At 36.0% G+C, this 22,432-nt stretch overlaps 1 protein-coding gene across 1 annotated transcript in view; it reads left to right on the top strand.

Annotated features, from left to right (window-relative positions):
• LOC116854496 (rabenosyn-5-like) overlaps positions 1 to 22,009 on the top strand; it is a 29,967-nt gene extending 7,958 nt beyond the window's left edge. The window contains exon 2 of the mRNA XM_032836406.1: positions 20,417 to 22,009. Coding sequence (XP_032692297.1) covers positions 20,417 to 22,009 — 1,593 coding nt within the window. The remainder of the gene's footprint in view (positions 1 to 20,416) is intronic.
• The last annotated feature ends 423 nt before the right edge of the window (positions 22,010 to 22,432 follow it).

The raw sequence follows: 22,432 nt of genomic DNA, 5'->3' as shown, positions 1-22,432 counted from the left end.
AATGTATATAAGAAATACAGAGCTGTGGGAAAGATTGCATTTGACTTAAGTGAATATGCTATTTTACTAAAAAATGAAAGAAAAATTAATGGATGAGGTATCTGATTTAAGAAATAGAAAAAGAATTATGAAATAAATCTCCAGGAAGCTGAATAAAGAAAATTATAATTCTAGTATGCATAGATTTGAAATAGAAAACTGAGGTATAGTAGAAAGTATTAATAATCCCTTTATATATTTCTTTTTCAAAAAGACTAACAAACTAGATAGAACTCTGGAAATTAATAAAAAAAACATGAATTCAGCAATGGTGAGATACTTGAGTATAGATGCAGGATAGAATCCTATACAATCCTATAAAAATCAGAAGACAATAATATCCTATAAAAATCAGCAGAGAATTTAATAGATAAAACTCTGGAAATTAATTAAAAAAAACATGAATTCAGCAATGGTGAGATACTTGAGTATAGATGCAGGATAGAATCCTATACAATCCTATAAAAATCAGAAGACAATAATATCTTATAAAAATCAGCAGAGAATTTAATGCCACTGTGTTTGGAAATGTACCTGAAATGGACTTCGAATAAAAACATATGTCAAAGCTAAAAAAAAAAAAAAAAAAAAAACACATATGTCAAAGCTAAGAAAGCAATAGATGACCAAAATATACCAGCAACCATTGAAGAAATTGTGTCAATATTTTAGAAAATCTCTACAAAGTCCAAAACATTATGCTGGCCTGTCACTGTAAAAAAAGACATAATCTCAGTTGTTGTTGTTTTTTAGATTTTATTTATATATTTCAGAAAGAGAGCACAAGTGGGAAAAGGGCAGGAGAAGCAGAATCTTCACCTCACATGGGGATCAGTCCCAGAACCCTAGGATCAGACCTGAGCTGAAGCCATCCAGGCACCCCAAAATAATCTCAGTCTTAAGTGAAGTATTCCAGAGAGTAAAAGTGAGAATTCTTTTTTTAAAAGTGAAAGTTCTTATTTTATTTTATGAGGTTAATATATGCTTCTTACTCAAATCAGTTAGATACAATATGAGAATAGAGAAGTAGTGACTAATTTCATTTTGAACATGACACACAATTCTATTTAAAATCTTGCCAAATTAAATAAAATTATATATGAATATGCAATACAGGCAAACACACACAAACAACCGCTATAGATAGAAGAATTAAGTGGAATATATCCAGGAAATGAAAGCTGGTTGGTTGTCCTTCTTGAATTCCCCTAATAATACAATTTTAAAAAAGAAAGAGTATGCAGTCAGCCTCAACAGGTGCATACAAATATTTGATAAAATTTATAACTTATAATGATATAAGAATCAATATCTTAGCAAACCAGCAATAAAATGGAATTCCCTTAACTTGAAAAGTAAGGATATTTTCAAAGGTTTTTTCTGAAAATTCACAACAAAGTATGAAATTAAAATGCGTTTTCTTTAAATTTAGGAAGAATAAAAACAAATATGCTTTTATGGTTTTTATCTGTTAGAATATTTAGGCAACAAAATAATAAAAAAAGATTTAAAAGTTAAAATAATTAGAATAAAACTGTCATCATCCAAACTTTTATGAATGAATTAATAAAAGTCCCTTTCCTGACATTTTTCCATTTCTGAAACTAATTTCACAGATATTTTCCTTATCATTCCAGAGTTAAAAATTTTTTTTGAGAACTTTAAGCTGGTTAGCTAAAAGTGTTATGATAGCCAGGGGTTTGATGAATAAATCTCTTCCATTTCAAAGGCAAGATCTCCAATGGGCAGGTTTTAGCATTAGTGAAGAGCAACATCAGTTTGACCATTACTTGACATTGCAAATTGTACTTCATCAAAAACTGCATGATGGGGTTCTGCTATCTGGACAGCGAGTGATCCAGTATCACACCATCATTCATAGAGTCTATTTCCTAGCATCACTTCTGTTACTAATTCTCTTAAGTCCCAGAAACAGATCTTAAGTTGAGGATCCTAATGCAAGTGGATTATTGAAGAAAAATAGAAGCTAGCAAACTTGTATCTGCATGCATTCTATTAGTCTTTTCTGAAATACCTGATGTATAATTTAATATAACAATATTAAACAAAATTAAATAATGGCATCCTTGGGGCATCTGGGTGGCTCAGTCGGTTAAGTTTCTGCCTTTGGCCCAGGTCATGATCCCAGAGTGCTGGGATTGAGCCCCGCATTGGGCTCCCTGCTTAGCGGACGCCTGCTTCTCCATCTCCCACTCCCCCTGTTTGTGTTCCTGCTGTTGCTGTCTCTCTGTCAAATAAATAAACAAGAATCTTAAAAAAATGGCATCCTTATATGTTGTACCTTGTGCCACTTTCTCTCCTCTTTATGGTAATACTATACCCATTCCTTTGCAGAACCTTGCTACCAATCATAGATATTAAATAATGAACATGTAACCCAGGCATATTCAACCAGATGACTACTCCATAACCCTGGTCATAATGATTGGACCATGGATGACCATTGAACACAAATAAAGTTGATCTAAGTCCTTTGGGTTATTAGCAAAAACAAAACAGTTTTATCCATTAGTGACTATGGAGATGTTGAAATCTGGGCCATCTATGAGCATACTTCTCTTTCATGCCACACTAAGAAAGAAATTTGAATAAATACAGAAAGAATCAAACCAGAAATGGAGAGAGGATAACTCCCTATGTGCCCTGGATACAGTCCTGTTGCCAGTATGGGGGCTGATTTAGTGTACTTTTTGTTTGTTTGTTTGTTTGTTTTTAAAGCTCATTTGTGAGTTTTGAGGGTGAAATGGCAAGATTACTATGCTTAATAAGCTGAAACTGTTAATGTAATGATTAATTATAACTGAATGAAAATCCAATAAAATCTGGAAGAAAATTGAGTGACACACTTAAGATGATGAAAGAAAATAGCTATTAACTTAGTGTTATAAAACTAGCAAAAATATCCTTAGAAGATGGAGGTGAAACTGAGATATTTTCAGACAAACAATTTGAGAAAATTTGCAATGAGCAGACTTGAATTCAAGAAAATGTTTAAAGGAGTTGTTGAAAGACAGGAAAATGATCCTAGACATAAAAAGAGAAATGCAGAAATGAATACAGAGCAGAATAAAGAGTGACTATGTAGAATAATTTAAATGAATGTTGACTGTGCAGAATAATAAAAAAGCCTTTCATGATTTAAAATCAAACCACACATCAAAAAATGATGTAAATGTGGGAGTAAGCAAGGGTGCTTAAAGTGTTTTAAAATCTTTATATGTTTGTGAAATAATAAAAATACTAATTTATATTAGGAGTAAATAAGTCAAGATTTCATGTTAAATCTTTAGGGAAACCATTAAGGAGTAGTAAAAAAATGTGTAACTGGCAAACTGACAAAGGAGAAGAATTAATAATAACATTTCATTCAATTATTCTAAAAGAGAACTAGATAAGAGAGAAAAAGAAACATAGTATAAATTGGAAAAGTACAAGATGCATTTTAATATGGTAAATTAAGAGTCATTAAGTATAATGGGCCTAATGTTTCAAGTAAAAGTAAAAAATTCAAAGACACATTAAAAAACACAGAGCTGGATCTCCTAGGTGGCTCAGTTGGTTAAGCATCTGATTCTTGATTTTGGCTCAGGTCATGATCTCAGGGTTGTAAGATCAAGCCCTGCATTGGGCTCCATGCTGGACGTGGAAACTGCTTATGATTCTCTTTCTTCCTCCCCTCCACCACTCTCTCTCTCTTTCTTTCTCTCTCTCTCAAAAGAAAAAACAAAAAAACTAAAAAAAAAAAGAAATACAAAGCAAATTATATATAGCTTATAAGAGTCATACTTTAACAAAAAAGAGAAAAATAAAGGTAAAGTGATGAAATATATACCAAGCAAAACTATACCATAGCACTCCTATCCCATAGAAAGATGTGGCTGCCTAATATAAGATAAAATTGACTTTATGGCCAAAAACCTCACTAGGAATTTATATGTTCTAATAATGTATATCAGCAGTCTGGAAAACTATGGACTTGTTCCTGTATTTGTAAATAAAGTTTTAATGGAACATAGCTACATCAATTCATCTTATGTATTGTCTATGGTTACGTATATATTGGATGGCAGCTTTGAATAGTTGTAATACAGACCATATGTTCCATATGAAACATAAAATATTCATTAACTTACCCTGTACCAAAAAAGTTTCGCCACCTCTAATGCAGACTCAAAATACAGAAATTATCAATGTAAAGATTTAAACAGAGAATTAGATAAATTCACGATTTGTGAAATTTTAATGTATCATAATTATACAAATCAAAGAATCACTAAGTATAAGTAAAATTAAAATAAGCAAATTGCAAAACAGAATTAATTTTTTTTAAATAGAATGAATTTATACATTTATAAAACAACATTCAAAAACTACAGAATTTTTTCAAGTGGACATAAAATATTTTCTAAGTTTTGTTATATTTGGCCCATATATAAGTTTTTAAAAATATTAAAGGATTAAAATAAAATAGCATACTTTTTTTTAATTTTTAATTTTTAATTTTTTATAAACATATAATGTAATTTTTATCCCCAGGGGTACAGGTCTGTGAATCGCCAGGTTTCACACTTCACAGCACTCACCATAGCACATACCCTCCCCAAAGTCCATAACCCCACCCCCCTCTCCCAACCCCCCTTCCCCCTAGCAACCCTCAGTTTGTTTTGTGAGATTAAGAGTCACTTATGGTTTGTCTCCCTCCCAATCCCATCTTGTTTCATTTATTCTTCTCCTACCCCTTTAACCCCCCCCATGTTGCACCTCCACTTCCTCATATCAAGGAGATCATATGATAGTTGTCTTTCTCAGACTGACTTATTTCACTAAGCATGCTACCCTCTAGTTCCATCCATGTTGTCGCAAATGGCAAGATTTCATTTCTTTTGATGGCTGCATAGTATTCCATTGTGTATATATACCACCTCTTCTTTATCCATTCATCTGTTGATGGACATCTAGGTTCTTTCCATAGTTTGGCTATTGTAGACATTGCTGCTATAAACATTCGGATGCACGTGCCCCTTTGGATCACTACGTTTGTATCTTTAGGGTAACTACCAGTAGTGCAATTGCTGGGTCATAGGGTAGTTCTATTTTCAACATTTTGAGGAACCTCCATGCTGTTTTCCAAAGTGGTTGCACCAGCTTGTATTCCCAACAACAGTGTAGGAGGGTTCCCCTTTCTCCGCATCCTCACCAGCATCTGTCATTTCCTGACTTGTTAATTTTAGCCATTCTGACTGGTGTGAGGTGATATCTCATTGTGGTTTTGATTTGTATTTCCCTGATGCCGAGTGATGTGGAGCACTTTTTCATGTGTCTGTTGGCCATCTGGATGTCTTCTTTGCAGAAATGTCTGTTCATGTCTTCTGCCCATTTCTTGATTGGATTATTTGTTCTTTGGGTGTTGAGTTTGCTGGGTTTAGGGTTTCTTTCTTGTTCTTTCTCCAGCTCCTTTAGGTGTAGGGTTAGGTTGTGTACTTGCGACCTTTCTTGTTTCTTGAGAAAGGCTTGTACTGCTATATATTTTCCTCTCAGGACTGCCTTTGCTGTGTCCCACAGATTTTGAACCGTTGTGTTTTCATTATCATTTGTTTCCATGAATTTTTTCAATTCTTCCTTAATTTCCTGGTTGACCCATTCATTCTTTAGAAGGATGCTGTTTAGTCTCCATGTATTTGGGTTCTTTCCAAATTTCCTCTTGTGATTGACTTCTAGCTTCAGAGCATTGTGGTCTGAAAATATGCAGGTAATGATCCCAATCTTTCGATACCAGTTGAGACCTGATTTAGGACCCAGGATGTGATCTATTCTGGAGAATGTTCCATGTGCACTAGAGAAAAATGTGTATTCTGTTACTTTGGGATGAAATGTTCTGAATATATCTGTGATGTCCTTCTGGTCCAGTGTGTCATTTAAGACCTTTATTTCCTTGTTGTTCTTTTGCTTGGATGACCTGTCTATTTCAGTGAGGGGAGTGTTAAAGTCCCTTACTATTATTGTATTATTGTTGATGTGTTCTTTGATTTTATTATTAATTGGTTTATATAGTTGGCTGCTCCCACGTTAGGGGCATAGGCATTTAAAATTGTTAGATCTTCTTGTTGGACAGACCCTTTGAGTATGATATAGTGTCATTCCTCATCTCTTATTATAGTCTTTGGCTTAAAATCTAATTGATCTGATACAAGGATTGCCACCCCTGCTTTCTTCTGATGTCCATTAGCATGGTAAATTGTTTTCCACCTCCGCACTTTAAATCTGGAGGTGTCTTCAGGTCTAAAATGAGTTTCTTGTAGGCAACATATTGATGGGTTTTGTTTTTTTATCCATTCTAATACCCTGTGTCTTTTGATTGGGGGCATTTAGCCCATTAACATTCAGGGTAACTATTGAGAGAGATATGAATTTAGTGCCATTGTATTGCTTATAAGGTGACTGTTATTGTATATTGTCTCTGTTCCTTTCTGATCTATTACTTTTAGGGTCTCTCTTTGCTTAGAGGACCCCTTACAATATTTCCTGTAGAGCTGGTTTGGTGTTTGCAAATTCTTTCAGTTTTTGTTTGTCCTGGAAGCTTTTAATCTCTCCTTCTATTTTCAATGATAGCCTAGCTGGATATAGTATTCTTGGCTGCATGTTTTTCTCGTTTAATGCTCTGAATATATCATGCCAGCTCTTTCTGGCCTGCCAGGTCTCTGTGGATAAGTCTGCTGCCTATCTAATATTTTTACCATTGTATGTTACAGACTTCTTTTCCTGGGCTGCTTTCAGGATTTTCTCTTTGTCACTAAGACTTGTAAATTTTACTATTAGGTGACGGGGTGTGGACCTATTCTTGTTGATTTTGAGGTGGTTTCTCTGCAACTCCTGGATTTTGATGCTTGTTCCCTTTGCCATATTAGGGAAATTCTCTCCAATAATTCTCTCCAATATACCTTCTGCTCCCCTCTCTCTTTCTTCTTCTTCTGGAATCCCAATTATTCTAATGTTGTTTTGTCTTATGGTGTCACTTATCTCTCGAATTCTCCCCTCATGGTCCAGGAGCTGTTTGTCCCTCTTTTGCTCAGCTTCTTTATTCTCTGTCATTTGGTCTTCTATATCACTAATTCTTTCTTCTGCCTCATTTATCCTAGCAGTGAGAGCCTCCATTTTTGATTGCACCTCATTAACAGCTTTTTGGTTTCAACTTGGTTAGATTTTAGTTCTTTTATTTCTCCAGAAAGGGCTTTTATATCTCCTGAGAGTGTTTCTCTAATATCTTCCATTCTTTTATCGAGCCCGGCTAGAACCTTGAGAATCGTCATTCTGAACTCTAGATCTGACATATTACCAATGTCTGTATTGATTAGGTCCCTAGACTTCGGTACTGCCTCTTGTTCTTTTTTTTTTTTTTTGTGGTGAATTTTTCTGCCTTGTCATTTTGTCCAGATAAGAGTATATGAAGGAGAAAGTAAAATACTAAAAGTGTGGCAAAGACCCCAGGAAGATACACTTTAACCAAATCAGAAGAGACCCCAAATCATGGGGGGGAGAAAGGGGATAAAAAGAGGTTCAGATTAAAAAAAAAGAAACAATTAAAAAAAGAAAACAAATAAAGAAAAATATAAAAAAGAAATATATATATATATATATATATATATATATATATATATATATTAGATAACCTAGTTAAAAAAGTTAAAAAAAGGAAAGGGTAAAAGTTAAAAAAAAATTAGCAGAAGAAGAAAAAAAATTGAAAAAAAATTAAATTAACTGCAAGACTAAAGAAACATGAGGAGAAAGTCATGAGTTCTGTGCTTTGCTTTCTCCTCCTCTGGAATTCCGCTGCTCTTCTTGGTATTGAACCTGCACTCCTTGGTAGGTGAACTTGGTCCTGGCTGGATTTCTTGTTGATCTTCTGGGGGAGGGGATTGTTTTAGTGGTTCTCAAGTGTCTTTACCCCAGGTAGAATTGCACCATCCTTACCAGGGGCCGGGCTGAGTAATCTGCTCAGGTTTGCTTTCGGGAGCTTTTGTTCCCTGAATGCTTTCCGTAGAGTTCCGGAGGATGGGAATGAAAATGGCGGCCTCCCAGTCTCCGGCCCGGATGAGCTGAAAGCTCAGGGCCCCACTCCTCAGTGCACCCTCAGAGAATAGCGCCCAATCACTCCCGTCTCCCTGGCCTCCGGCCACTCTCCAAGCTCACCCAGCCTGCGACCAGTTCAAGGTAACTCCGAGCTGAGAGCTCACTCCTTGGCTCTGTCTTTGTAGCCAGCTTCCCCATTCTAATACCTGCAAGCTCTGTGACACTCAGACACCCCCGATCCTTCTGTGACACTGCAGGACCTGGGGCCACGCTGACCCCGCATGGGCTTCACCCCGGTTTAGCCTCTGGAGCGATGTCCCTCAGTGGAACAGACTTTTAAAAGTCCTGATTTTGTGTTCCGTTGCTCTGCCGCTTGCCGGGACCCATCGCTTTGGATTCACTTCTTTGCCAGTCCTACCTTTCTGAAAGTGGTTGATTTTCTGTTTCTAGAATTACTTTTCTTCTTCTCTTCGATCTCCCGTTGGATTTGTAGGTGTTTTCAATGTTTAGATAAGCTATCTAGCTGATCTCCTGCTACCTGATGTCATCTCAGCCTGTTACTTCTCCGCCATCTTGACTCCTCCCCGCATAGCATACATTTTAATCACAAATTAAGCAAACAAGATAATTATAAAATCTTTAAATGTTTGGAAATTAAGCAATATATTTCTAAATATACTATGTATCAAAGAAGTTACAAAAACTAGTAAAGTATGTGTTAAATAATAATGTAAATATTATATATCAAAAATTGTTGGATTGAGCTCAAACTGAATACTTCCTGGGGCTCATTTAAGGTGAAGCACTTCCTAGAGTTCACTCAAGACGAGAAATAATTATGTTCCTATCACCCTGAATAGAAAGACCTTGTTAATATAAGGAATTTGGGGAAAGACATCAAAGGGTAGTGCGTCTCAATTAGCCTTAGACTAACTGCTGTTCTAAATCTGATGTGAGGAAGCTTGAAAGCACATCTCAGAAGGATCAGATTCCAAGTAACTTAGCTGCATGCCAGGACAAATTCAAAGGGACACAACAAAATTTAACATTCAGTAATGTAAAAATCATAATGAATGAGTGCAATAAAAAATCAGCAGACTTGCAAAAAAGGAAAATAACATCTATAAGAAGAAACTCATACAACAGCAGAAGCAGACTCAAAAATAAGAGAGATCATTTGCATATAGGGTCAAAATAAAAAATAATGACAATAACAAATGATGGTGAAGATGTGGAGAAACTGGGTTATTGGTGATTTCTGTGGAAATGTAAGATGATGGAACCACTTTGGAAAACAGTTTGACCATTTATCAAATTAAGCACACAATTACCATACCACCTAATAATTGTGTTCTTGGGCATTTATGTCTGAAAAATAAAAGAATTATGTTCACTCAAAAATCTGTCCCCAAATGTTTATAGTAAATTAACTTTTAGTAGCCAGAAAGTGGAATCAATACAGATGTTCTTCAAGTGAATGGTTTAACACCTTGGTGTTTACATTCCAGGAAATGCTGTTCAGAAATATAAAGGAATAAACTACTGATGTGAAAGGCTAATCATGAAAAATTGTATAGTAGAATTCCATATATATCACATTTGAAAAATGTTATATAAATTTATATGAATTTTGAAATGTCAAAGCTTTAGGAAAGAACAGATTACTGGTTTCCAGGGATTAGAAACCAGTAATTTGTTGTGGGCAAATAGGAGGCAGGTGTGGTTACTAAAAAACAACCTAAGGGATTCTCATATTGTTGGAGTTGTTCAGTATCTTCGCTATGGTGGTGAACACAGGAAGTATAGAGGTGACAAAATAATGTAGAACTTAATGCATGGACATGCACACACACACACACACACACAGACACACACACACACATAAATACGTACAATTCAAAATCTGAAAAAGATCAGTGGATTGCATGAATGCCAAAAGTCTGAGCATGATGTAATGCTACAGTTTTGCAAACTCTTAGCACAGGGAAAATTGAGTTAAGTGCACAAGGGATCTTTTTACATTCTTTCTTAAAACTCCATGTGAAAAATTATTTCAATTCAAATTTCAATTACAGAATTGGGATAAGTCATGATTTCTCATAGAGGACAAAAAAGTTCTAATGTCCCAAATAATTAGCTAGCTGGAATTCATCAAAACTAAAAATTCTTTTATCAGTAGACATTATTAAGGAAATTAATCAAGTCTTACACTGGTGGCCACAAAACATGTATCTGATATAGATTTTACATCTAAAATATTTGAAGAACTCTACAAATCTAATAAAAACAACCCAATAAAAGTAGGTCCCCAGAAAGCACTGAACATCATTAGTGATTAGGAAAAAGGCAAATATGCCAATTAAAAGTTCATTTAGTACCCACAAGAAATTGAAAATACCAAATATTGATGAACACGTGGAACGACTGAAACCATCATGCATTTTCTAGTGTAAATGTAAAAGAGAGTTTGAGAGTGTCTTATAAAGTTAGTCATAAACCTAACCTATGGCCCAGCTACTCTACTTGTAGCAATTTATCCAAGAAAAACAGAAATATTTCTCGACAAAAATCTAATACATGTGTGTTTATGACATCTTCATTCATAATAGCTAAATGTTACAAATATCTGTCAAAATTAGAATGTATAAATCATGTTATAATATACTCATATAATGAAATAATGCTCAGCAATGAAAATGTATGAACTGTGCATGCAGACAGTAACATGAATAAACCTGAATAAACGTGAATAAACCTGAAAAAAGCATTATGTTGAAAAAAAATTTCACATACAATAGGAGAGCATTTATATAAAGTTTAAGAACAGGCAAAACTAATTTTTGTTTTTAAATCAAAGTGTGGTTTGATATGATGATGAAGATATACTGGAGGGGGACATAGAAAATTTTCTGGATAGGTAGAAATGTTCTATATCTTGATGAGGTGATGCATACATTTATCCAGTTTTGGCCCTAAGAATTTTTCATTTCACTGTATGTAAGTTTGAATGCATTTTTAGTTTTAAAATGCATTTTTTATTGAAAATAAAGCATTCAGTAAGTTTTTAAAAATAGTTATTATAAATATGGTCCAATTATTTGAGAAGGTAGAAAAAAGAATGATCATGATGATGAGAAATGGAAAATAAAAAAGATCCAAGTTAACTTTCTAGATATGGACTCCTGTCTCACAATGAGGTCTTTTATCCATTTTGAGTTTATCTTTGTGTATGGTGTAACAGATGGTCGAGTTTCATTCTTCTATACATAGCTGTCCAATTTTCCAAGCACCATTTATTGAAGAAACTGTCTTTTATCCACTGGATATTTTTTCCTGCTCTGTTGAAGATTATTTGACCACAGAGTTGACAGTCCGTATCTGGGCTGTCTACTCTGTTCCACTGGTCTATGTGTCTGTTTTTGTGCCAGTACCATGATGTCTTGATGATCACAGGTTTGTAATAAAGCTTGAAATCAGGCAAAATGATGCCCCCAGGTTTGTTTTTCTTTTTCAGTATATCCTTGATGATTTGGGGTCTTCTCTGGTTTCATACAAATATTAGGGTTGTCTGTTCTAGCACTTTGAAAAATGTTAATGGTATTTTGATTGGGATGGCATTGAAAGTATAGGTTGCTTTGGGCAGCATAGACATTTTTAACATTGTTTATTCTTCCAATCCAGGAGCATGGAATGTTTTTCCATCTTTTTGTGTCTTCTTCAATTTCTTTCATGAATGTTCTGTAGTTCCTCAAGTATAGATCCTTTACCTCTTTGGTTAGGTTTATTCCAAGGTATCTTAATGGGTTTTGGTGCTACTGTAAATGGAATTGATTCTCTAGTTTCATTGTTAGTGTATAAGAAAGTTTCATTGTTAGTGTATAAGAAAGCAACTGATTTCTGTGCATTGATTTTGTATCCTGCCACATTACTGAATTGCTATATGAATTCTAGTAGTTTGGGGGTGGAGCCTTTTGGGTTTTCCACATAAAGTATCATGTCATCTGCGAATACAGAGAGTATGACTTCTTTGCCAATTTGAATACCTTTTATTTCTTTTTATTGTCTGAACTTTTGGGACTTAATCAGGATAAAAAGCTTCTGCACAACAAAGGAAATAGTCAACAAAACAAAGAGGCAACCCACGGAATGAGAGAAGATATTCACAAATGACACGATAGACTAAGAGCTGATATCCAAGATCTATAAAGAACTTCTCAAACTCCAAAAAACATGATCAGGTCAAAAAATGGGCAGGTGACATGAACAGGCACTTCTCCAGAAGACATACAAATGGCTAACAGAAACATGAAAAAATGTTCATCATCATTAGCCATCAAGGAAATTCAAATCAAAACCACACTGAGATACCACCTTACACCAGTTAGGATGGCCAAAATTAACAAGTCAGTAAACAACAAGTGTTGGGGAGGATGTGGAGAAATGGGAACCCTCTTACACTGTTGTTGGGAATGCAAGTTGGTGCAGCCACTTTGGAAAACAGTGTGAAGATTCCTCAAAAAATTAAAAATAGAACTACCTTATGACTCAGCAATTGCACTACTGGGTATTTACCCCAAATACACAGATATAGGGAAAAGAACGGCCATATGCACCCCAATGTTTATAGTGGCAATGTGCATAATAGCCAAACTGTGGAAAGATACGAGATGCCTGCCCTTCAACAGATGAATGGATAAAGAAGATGTGGTCCATATACACAATGGAGTATTATGTCTCCATCAGAAAGGATGAATACCCAACTTTTGTATCAACATGGACGGGAATGGAGGGGATTATGCTGAGTGAAATAAGTCAGGCAGAGAAATTCAATTATCATATGGTTTCACTTACATGTGGAACATAAGGAATAACATGGAGGACATTAGGAGAAGGAAGGGAAAAGTGCACTGGAGGAAATCAGAAGGGGGAGATGAACCATAAGAGATCATGGTCTCTGAGAAAGAGGCTGAGTTTTAGAGGGGAAGAGAGTGGAGGGTTGGGTGAGTCTGGTGGTGGGTATTAAGGAGGGCACATGCTGCACGGAACACTGGGTGTTATACATAAACAATGAATCTTGGAAAACAACATCAAAAACTAATGATGTATTGTATGGTGGCTAACATAACACAGTAAAAAAAAAAAGAATAAAAATAAAAAAACTAAAATTTCTAGATATGAAAACCACATCCAAAATTTTAAAAATACTCTTGATATGATTAACAAATTGGATATTGCAGAAAAAAAGGTGAGTGAATTTGATAATATGGTGTTAGAAACTATTCAAAATAAATTAAAAAAAAAGACCAAAGAAGGGGTGCCTAGGTGGTTCAGTAGGTTGGGGCCTCTGCCTTGGCTCAGGTCGTGATTCTGGCATCCTGGGATCAAGCCCCGCATCGGGTTCTCTGCTTGGCAGGGAGCCTGCTTCCTCCTCTCTCTCTCTGCCTGCCTCTCTGCCTACTTGTGATGTCTGTCAAATAAATAAATAAATAAATCTTAAAAAAAAAAAAGACTAAAGAAAAATACTGAACAGAGTATCAGTGACTTATGGAACTATATAGTGTTCTAACATATATGTATTTGGAAAAGGGAGAGAGAGTGAGAGGAGAGGAAGCAGGAAAACATTTTGAAAAGGATAACTGAAAATTTCCCCATATTTGATGAAAACAATAAATGTACAGATCCAATTTAGTTTAATTATCCCCAACGGGGGGAAAAAAAGAAAAAAGAGAAAAAGAAAACCACATTAAAGTGTATCACAAGTAAATTGGTGAAAATCTTAAATGCAGCCAAAGAACTGATATATTGTGATTTGAAGGTGGACTTAATTGTTTAAATGCAAATTTTAAACACTAGAGTAACCACTAAGAGATTAAAAATTTTTTTTATCAGATTGCCTCGGTGTCTCAGTCGGTTAAGCATCTACCTTCAGTTCACGTCATAATCTCAGGGTCCTGAGATCGAGCACCATGTTAGTTTCTTGTGCAGCAGGAGTGCTTCTTTTGACTGCTTCTCCCTCTCCCTCTACCCCTCCACACTACTCATACTTTCTCTCTCTCTCTCTGTCTGAAATATATAGATAAAATCTTTAAAAATTAGTAAATTAAAAAATTAAAAAATAATTATAAATGATGTGCTAAGAAGGAGATAAATATGAATAATATATAATAACCATTAAAACTAGAGAAGAGAAAAAAGAGGAAAAAAGAAATAAAGAAGAGTACAAGAAATGGAAAACAATTACAAAGATGGTAAATATTAATCTAACTATATTAATTGTCACTACAGGGGCCTTAAGTGGCTCAGTTAATTAAGCATGTGACTCTTGGTTTCTGCTCAGGTCATGATTTCAGTGTTGTGAAACTGAGCCCCATGTCAAGTTGGGCTCTGTGCTCACTGGTTGGGATTCTTTCCCTTTCTCTCCCTCCCTCTCTGCCCTCTCCTTGCATGCTCTCTCAAACAAGTAAATAAAATCTTTAAAAAAGTAGTCACTGTCGGTGTGAATGCCCTAAAGACACTAGTTCAAAGACATAGATTGTCAGAGTGGATAAATAAACTAGATGCAACTATGTGCTATCTATAAGAAACCAACTTCAAATACAAAGGTTTAGATGGGTTGAAATAAAGAGATGGAAAAATAGACAATGCTAATACTAATCAAAAGGAAGTTGGACAGATTTCCGAACAAGAGACTATCATGGATAGAAGGTCATTCCATAATGACAAAGGGACCAATTCTTCAAGAAGATATAAAAATCTTAAATGTATTTGCTCCTAAAAAGACTCAAACAAAATACTGTAAGCAAAATTTGATAGAACTAGAGAGCAAAATAGTCCAATCCACTATTATAGTTGAAGATTCAATGTCCTTCTCTTAGTAACTGATAAAGTAAGCATCCAGAAACTAGTAGGGATAGAGATGACCTGAAAACTACCACCAAACTGATTTAATTGATATTTATGTAGTACTCCATTTTTAAAATGACATAATACACATCTCTTTTTTTAGTATAATTTTATTGTTTCAGTGTTCCAAGATTCATTGTTTATGTACCACACCCAATGCTCCATGCAATACATGCCCTCCTTACCACATCTCAAGCTCACAAGACTTATTGACCAAGATACACCACATTGTGGGCCATAAAACATACTGTGACACATTTTGAAGAATAGATACAATAATAAATTGTGTTCTCAAAACACAATGCAATTAAACTAGAAATCAATAACAGAAAGTCAGATGGAGAAATCCCCAAATATTTGGGGATTAGACAACATATTTCTAAATAGCACATATGTCAAAGAGAAAGTTTTAGTAGGAATTTCAAGAAATATTTTGAACCAAAAGAAAATAAAAATAAAATTTATGAAAATTTGTAAGATGCTGCTAAAACAAAGTTTAGAGAAAAATTTATAGCATCAAATGTGTATATATTAGAAAAAAAGAGAGATCCAAAATCAGTAACCTGTTTCTGCCCTAGAAAACTGGAAGAAAAAAGTGTAACTTATGCCCTTAAACCAGCAAGTGAAAAAGAAAAAAAAAAAAGAAAATAATGAAAACTAGAACAGAAATTATTTTAAAAGGCAAGAAAACAGTAGGTAAAATGATTAAAAAAAAAATCTGGCTCTTTGAAAAGTCCAATGAAATTAATTAACCTCTAACCAGGTTAACCAAGCAAAAAGAGAGAAGACAGAAATTACCACTACCAGAAATTAAAGAGGAGGCATCACTATTGATTGCATGGATATTATAAAAATACGGGGATACTACAAGTAACTATGTCCACAAGTTTTGTAAATGGATGAAATGATCTGAAAAAAAAAAAATTCTAGATTTTCTGAGTTAAACTGTATGGCTGTATTCAAATGTCTACAACAGAAGTGCATACTGTGAGAAGAAATTCAATAACAAAGTATCTTAGTAGCAATGCATTCTTGAATACAATTCCCTGGCTTTGAATATAAACTCCAACAGATCCAAGCCTTTTACCTTGATTAAGATGTTAAATTTCTCTAAACCTTGGTCTTAATTGCATGTAAAAGAACAATGATGGGGTGCCTTGGTGGAGCCTTTGGCTCAGGTCATGATCTCAGGGTCCTGGGATTGAGCCCTTCATCAAGCTCTCTGTTCAGCAGGGAGCCTGCTTTCCCCCTCTCTTTCTGCCTGCCTCTCTGCCTACTTGTGATCTCTCTCTCTGTGTCAAATAAATAAATAAAATCTTAAGAAAAAAATTTTAAAAAAGCAATGAAATAGTATTTTTTAAAGATTTTATTTATTTGACAGAGAGAGAGAGAGAGCACAAGCAAAGGGAGGTACAGAGGGAGAGGAAGAAGCAGGCTTCCCACTGAGCAGGGAGCTCCACGGAGGGCTCAGTTCCAGGACCGGAGATGATAACCTGAGCCAAAGGCAGACACTTAAATGATTGGGCCACCGAGACACCTCTATAATAGTATTTTTTTTAAAGTAAGGATTAAATATAAGAATGTACAAAACCATTGAATATATGCCTGAAACATGATAAGCAATACATAAATATGATTATTAATAATAATAAAAGAATACCAAAAATCATAAACATGGTTAAAAAGTAATTAAAATTTGTTATTATATCTAATTTAAATGTACATACTATTTAATGCAAATCATATTTAATGACCCGGGTGGCTCAGTCAGTTAAACGTCTGCTTCTGACTCAGGTCATGAATCCAGGGTCCTGGGATAGAGCCCCCTTTTGGGAATCCCTGCTCAGTGGGGAGTCTGACTCTCTCTCTGACCCTTCCCTCTCTTGTGCTCTTTCTCTCACTCTCTCTCTTCCTCAGATAAATAAACAAAATCTTAAAAATAAATAAAATTGTTTTCTAATATAAATATCACAAACACTCTAATTTTCCTGAAATACATTAATTCCACTCACAAAAGCTAAGAATTTTTTTCAATAGATTAGTTTAAACTCCATATTTTTTAATGATTTAGTTAAAAATTGATAGTTTTCTTAGAATGCCAACATGAATATTGTACATTTACACCCTTATATGATGCTCAACATAGTTAATCATCCAAAAGCATGGTACCAACCAATCAGAGTGATGTATGGTCCAGGAGGTATCTTACTTTGTTAAGAGGTCACTCTAAGATGGGAAGTCCTAGTGGAATTATAGGGAGGTGCAAGGTCATTGCCATATTGAGACCAGTGAAGAATGGCACATTTAGGTTGTGGAAAGTAGCTATTAACCTGACCATATTTGTACAGCTGGCATGGCCATATATGTTTGTACTAAATGAATATTACACAAAGAAAACCAACTCTACCCTGATTTTTTATAAAAAAGGTAGTTATGCAAAAGTTTCATTGATAAATTTTAGTTATTCTGATAAGTGTAAAAGAAAGGACAGCCTTTTGCTTGTAGTCACATCAGGCCAGAATTAGAGAAACTTAAAAAACTTGATCCAGGACCATATTTTTATAATTGAAGAAATTTTGACCTAGAAAGTTTTCCCACAAGACATTTAGTTTGACAAAAGAACAAGTTTTGGACTTCATATCTTCAGACATATTGATTGACCCTATTTTTCTGATAGCAAATTATAATTAATATTATTCCTATTATCAATGACCTTGTGAAAACAAGATTAATTATAGAGAACGCAATTCTACTATTAAGGAATTTATGTTTGTAATCCCCTTATAGAAATATTTGTTTTGGATTGTTAAATATCCTTCCAGAGAAATCAAAAGGGGAGGCTTAATAACATCCTTCAGTCTTAAGAAGTTGAAAAATTGTTCCTTAATCAAACCCCCAGATTTTGAAGTATAGCCAATATATTATATTACAGGGGAAATAAGGCAAAATTATGAAAATTTTGTCCTTTTTTGACCTTTTAACTTTCTGGAAAATAAAGTAAACAAAAGGACATTAAGTGATCTTACAATTTAAATGTGACTTAATGAATGCTGTATGACTGGTCTCACTAAATGACATTTAGTAATGCAGGCAGTCCTATCAGATAAATAATCTGCTCTGTAACCATAGCACTGGGCTACAGTACTGGAAATTGTTGTAAGTGTCAAAGGATCCTCTTTTTTTAGACACAAGGCAAAATGTTAAAGCAATAACGTGTTTTCATTATAATTTTCCCTATCATTAAATCACTTGGTTCTCCTTTTTTTACTTTAAAAATACTGACTATTCAAAAATGTACTCCAAGTTTCCTAAGCATTTTCCTAAGCCACTAATAGTGGTCATAAGTGTGTTTTGGGAGAACCACATTCTACTGGGACATTTCTAAGACTTGTCAGAATTTAATATACAGTTGTTATGTAGGGAAATGTCTGTTTTCTCTTCTATCCTAAATCAGGACCATCCTTAGACACAGGCAGGATCAATCATTATTCCTGCAGCACACATTAAATAATTTAAAAGAATAGATTGAAGTCTCAGTTTTTATTAGCTATTTACAATTTGATTTCTTATTGTTTTAATTTATCAGGAACCTGAATACCAAATTATTTGCACTTAAGGAATTAATAAGGAAGTGGAGGCAAAGTATGTCTGTGAAATTATGCCATGAAGAAGACAGGAATAGAATCATGAGTGTCTATAGAGAATAATTCTTTTTAGAATGTGTGAACATATTTTTTATACATAGTAAAAAGAGCCTGTTAAGAGGTGGAGATAAAAATGCAAATAAGACATAGCTGAGTAGTCTGTTAATGCTGTGGAGGATAAGATCTATATAGCAAAATTGTTGTCCCAGCCAGATCTAGGAACATCAGCTTCTTTCACTGTTCCTCAGGTCCTTCATCCTTTGCTGCTAATGGTTCCCATCTGTGACCTTTGGAGGATAACTTTTGATAACTAGAACTGGAAATGGACTTCTGAGAAAAAACCCAACTCCTTTGCTCCAGAAGGAATACATTTCAAGGTAGAATTTATTCTTCCAAGCTCCCCTGAAGACCAATCTGAGGCTACAAGTGCATCTGACATTATTCCTCTGTTTAGCCTCTTTCCTTTTTCAGTTCTCTTCCTTCAGACCCTTATTTTTTTCTCCTGGGAGAAATTTAACAAATGTTATGCACAAATGTTTTATCTCAGGGTCTGCTTTTAGAAAAAACAAGCTAAGCCTGATACATTTCATCATTTGATGCAAAACTGAGACAAAGGAGAGAAGGTAAAGATGCCGAGTACTTTGAATTTTAAAGGGTAAGAAATCCACGATGTACACTAAAGTTTATCTTAATTTCATTAAAATAGATAGCAAGAAATCCATCAAATTGTCATAAAAGGTGGTTTGAGACAGCACAATTTTAAAGGTTCTTCCAATAATAGTAGAAGGATTTCATAACCATTATTGGAATCCAATGAGGGTTTTAGATAATAGATGCTTTATAAGGGTTGGGAGGTTTGTGGTAAGACGGTGAGATGGTATCAAAAGTAGAAGTAATTTAGACCATGGAAGGGACAGAGGACAGGCTTTCATGGTGCAGTGTGATGTGCAGTTCAGGGACTAGAATGTACCATAATGCAGTGGGGGTAGCTGGAACCAGGTGGAAGGTAGAACATTCTGTGATTGTGCGTGGAAATGCAGGAAGAATATGTGGAAGTACCGAATAAATGCTTATCCAAAAGTTAATTTTTTAAACTAGACTTGACTGCCCTCTCCAAAGTATGGCTACTTACTCTTAAATGGAATACACTTAGTAATTTTGGGTGGAAGTGGCTCATTTTAAACTTCATAACATGAGAATAAAGATTAACTATACAAGATCCATTATGCCTTATTCATAAATGGCCAATAACAAATCAAAATGTATTTTTCCTTTTATTTAAACTTCAACAATACCCATAACTTATCAATTTGCTTTTTTCCCCTTTGTGATCTGTATTAATTTAAAAAATCCTTCTCTTTATAAAAGCAATAGATTCAAGTCTGACTGAGGGAGATGATCCTGATGGGTATGCATTTAATAGAAACTAAGTACATTCAGTAGCTTGGTCACTAATCAAGGTACTCTTTGGTACCCTCCCCACATAAAACCCACAAGGAATCTCTATTTTTTTAAACTACTTTACAGCAGTATTCTAAACACATATTGGTCCTCTCCGAAAATGTACACATGAAGGGGCACAAAATGAGGTTGAAGTGAAATGGAAATAAATAGAATGAGGGAGAGTGAGCCTCAACCACCATATTCTCTCTTTCTTTTTCCTCTCCTCATACTAAACATCCATCAAGAGACTATACTTTATTTGGATAATAATGAACTCCGATCCTTAAGTCTGTAGATAGATAGAAAAGTCCGTGGTGCCTTGGGCCAACGACCAGGATGTCCCTTTCTGCCCAGACTGTGGGAATAAGTTCAGCATCCGTAACCGCCGCCACCACTGCCCCCTCTGTGGGCCTATTATGTGCAAGAAGCGTATGGAGCTCATCAGCCTCCCTTTTGCAAACAAGCTCACCAGTGCCAGCAAAGATTCCCTGAGCACCCACACCAGCCCCAGCCAGTCACCCAACAGTGTCCATGGCTCCCGCCGGGGCAGTATCAGCAGCGTGAGCAGTGTAAGCTCCGTCCAGGATGAAAAGGATGACGACCGGACCCGCTGCTGTACACACTGCAAGGACACGCTGCTCAAGAGAGAGCAGCAGATTGATGAGAAGGAGCACACCCCCGACATTGTAAAGCTCTATGAGAAATTACGACTTTGCGTGGAGAAAGTTGACCCAAAAGCTCCTGAATACATCAGGATGGCAGCATCATTAAATGCTGGGGAGACAACCTACAACCTGGAACATGCCGGTGACCTTCGAGTGGAAGTGCAGAAAGTGTACGAACTCATAGATGCTTTAAGTAAGAAGATCTTAACCTTAGGCTTGAACCAGGACCCTCCACCACATCCGAACACTTTGCTGCTGCAGAGGATGATCAGATACTCAGCTACACTTTTTGTGCAGGAAAAGCTGCTGGGTTTGATGTCACTGCCAACCAGAGAACAGTTTGAGGAACTGAAAAAGAAAAGGAAACAGGAAATGGAGAGGAAGAAGATCCTGGAGAGACAGGTTGACGTGGAGTCCCAGCGACGGTCTGAGGAAAGGCGGAGTGACCTGGCGTCTCCTGCGGCCAATGGGGAGGTGGTGTCCCTTCGAGGGGGACCTGCCCCCCTGAGAAAGGCTGAGGGCTGGCTCCCACTGTCAGGAAGTCAGGGGCAGAGGGAAGACTCAGACCCCCTTCTCCAGCAGATCCACAGCATCACATCCTTTATTAGACAGGCCAAGGCTGCCGGGCGGACGGACGAAGTGCGCACACTGCAGGAGAACCTGCGGCAGCTGCAGGCTGAGTATGACCAGCAGCAGACAGAGAAGGCCATTGAGCTATCCCGGAGGCAGGCTGAGGAGGAGGACCTGCAGCGGGAACAGCTGCAGAGGCTTTGTGAACGGGAGTGGGAACGAGAGAGGGAGCAGTTCCGGGCTGCGTCCCTACATACACGGACTCGGTCCCTGGACTTCCGAGAAATCAGGCCTTTTCAGCTGGAGCCTAGCAGGGAGCCTCCTACCCACCTTGCTTATGCTTTGGATCTAGACTCTTCCTCGGTTCAGAGCAGTGCAGCCTTGGAGACCCCTTCGCCCATCTCAACTCTCGAGCCAGCCAGAGTGTGGTCTGGGCCTCCAGCCATCGGGCAGGAATCCTTCCCCCAGAGCATCATGTCACAGCAAAATGAGCTGGCCTCCCTGAACCCCTTCGATGAGGAAGACCCCTCCAGCCCCACAGCAGAGGGCACTACCAGCCCTCCTGCTACAGAGCCTTCCTTTGGCTCTAACACAAGCTTTTATTCAGAATTTTACTCTCTCTCTCTGCATTTTCATACACCATCTTGTAAAGTCTGAGCTCTACTGGATATTCTCTGTCCAAAACTTCAAGACATTTTACTTTTTGTTGTTTCACAGGGAAAGAAGCTGAAGATTTAGAGTGGCCACTGACACAAAAAATACTGTGAATTAGTAACTTTCATAATGGAGAAAATCACTCTTATTCTATATGTGGAATCAGTGAACTAATTTAAAAATATTAGCCTCTGAAAATTATCACTGCTCTTTTGTGCAGGAATAAGTATTACATCTACTCCATTACATGGGCTACCAATTTGAAAATATCACTAGGATTGTATCTAGCATACTAGTCCTTTCTGTCTAAAGAACAATTTCCTTCAATTTTCACTTACTTTTTTTTTTATTCTCTTTGCAATGAAAAAGCATAAAAAAGTAACTGTTCTACAGTCTAACTGCATTAGTTGGGAATATTTAATGGAA

This window comes from Lontra canadensis, unplaced genomic scaffold, assembly GCF_010015895.1.
Source record: "Lontra canadensis isolate GAN:19392208 unplaced genomic scaffold, GSC_riverotter_1.0 scaffold92, whole genome shotgun sequence".
Taxonomy (NCBI): domain Eukaryota; kingdom Metazoa; phylum Chordata; class Mammalia; order Carnivora; family Mustelidae; genus Lontra; species Lontra canadensis.
The sequence above is the reverse complement of the archived record's forward strand: the minus strand, read 5'-3'. Positions and strand labels throughout refer to the sequence as shown.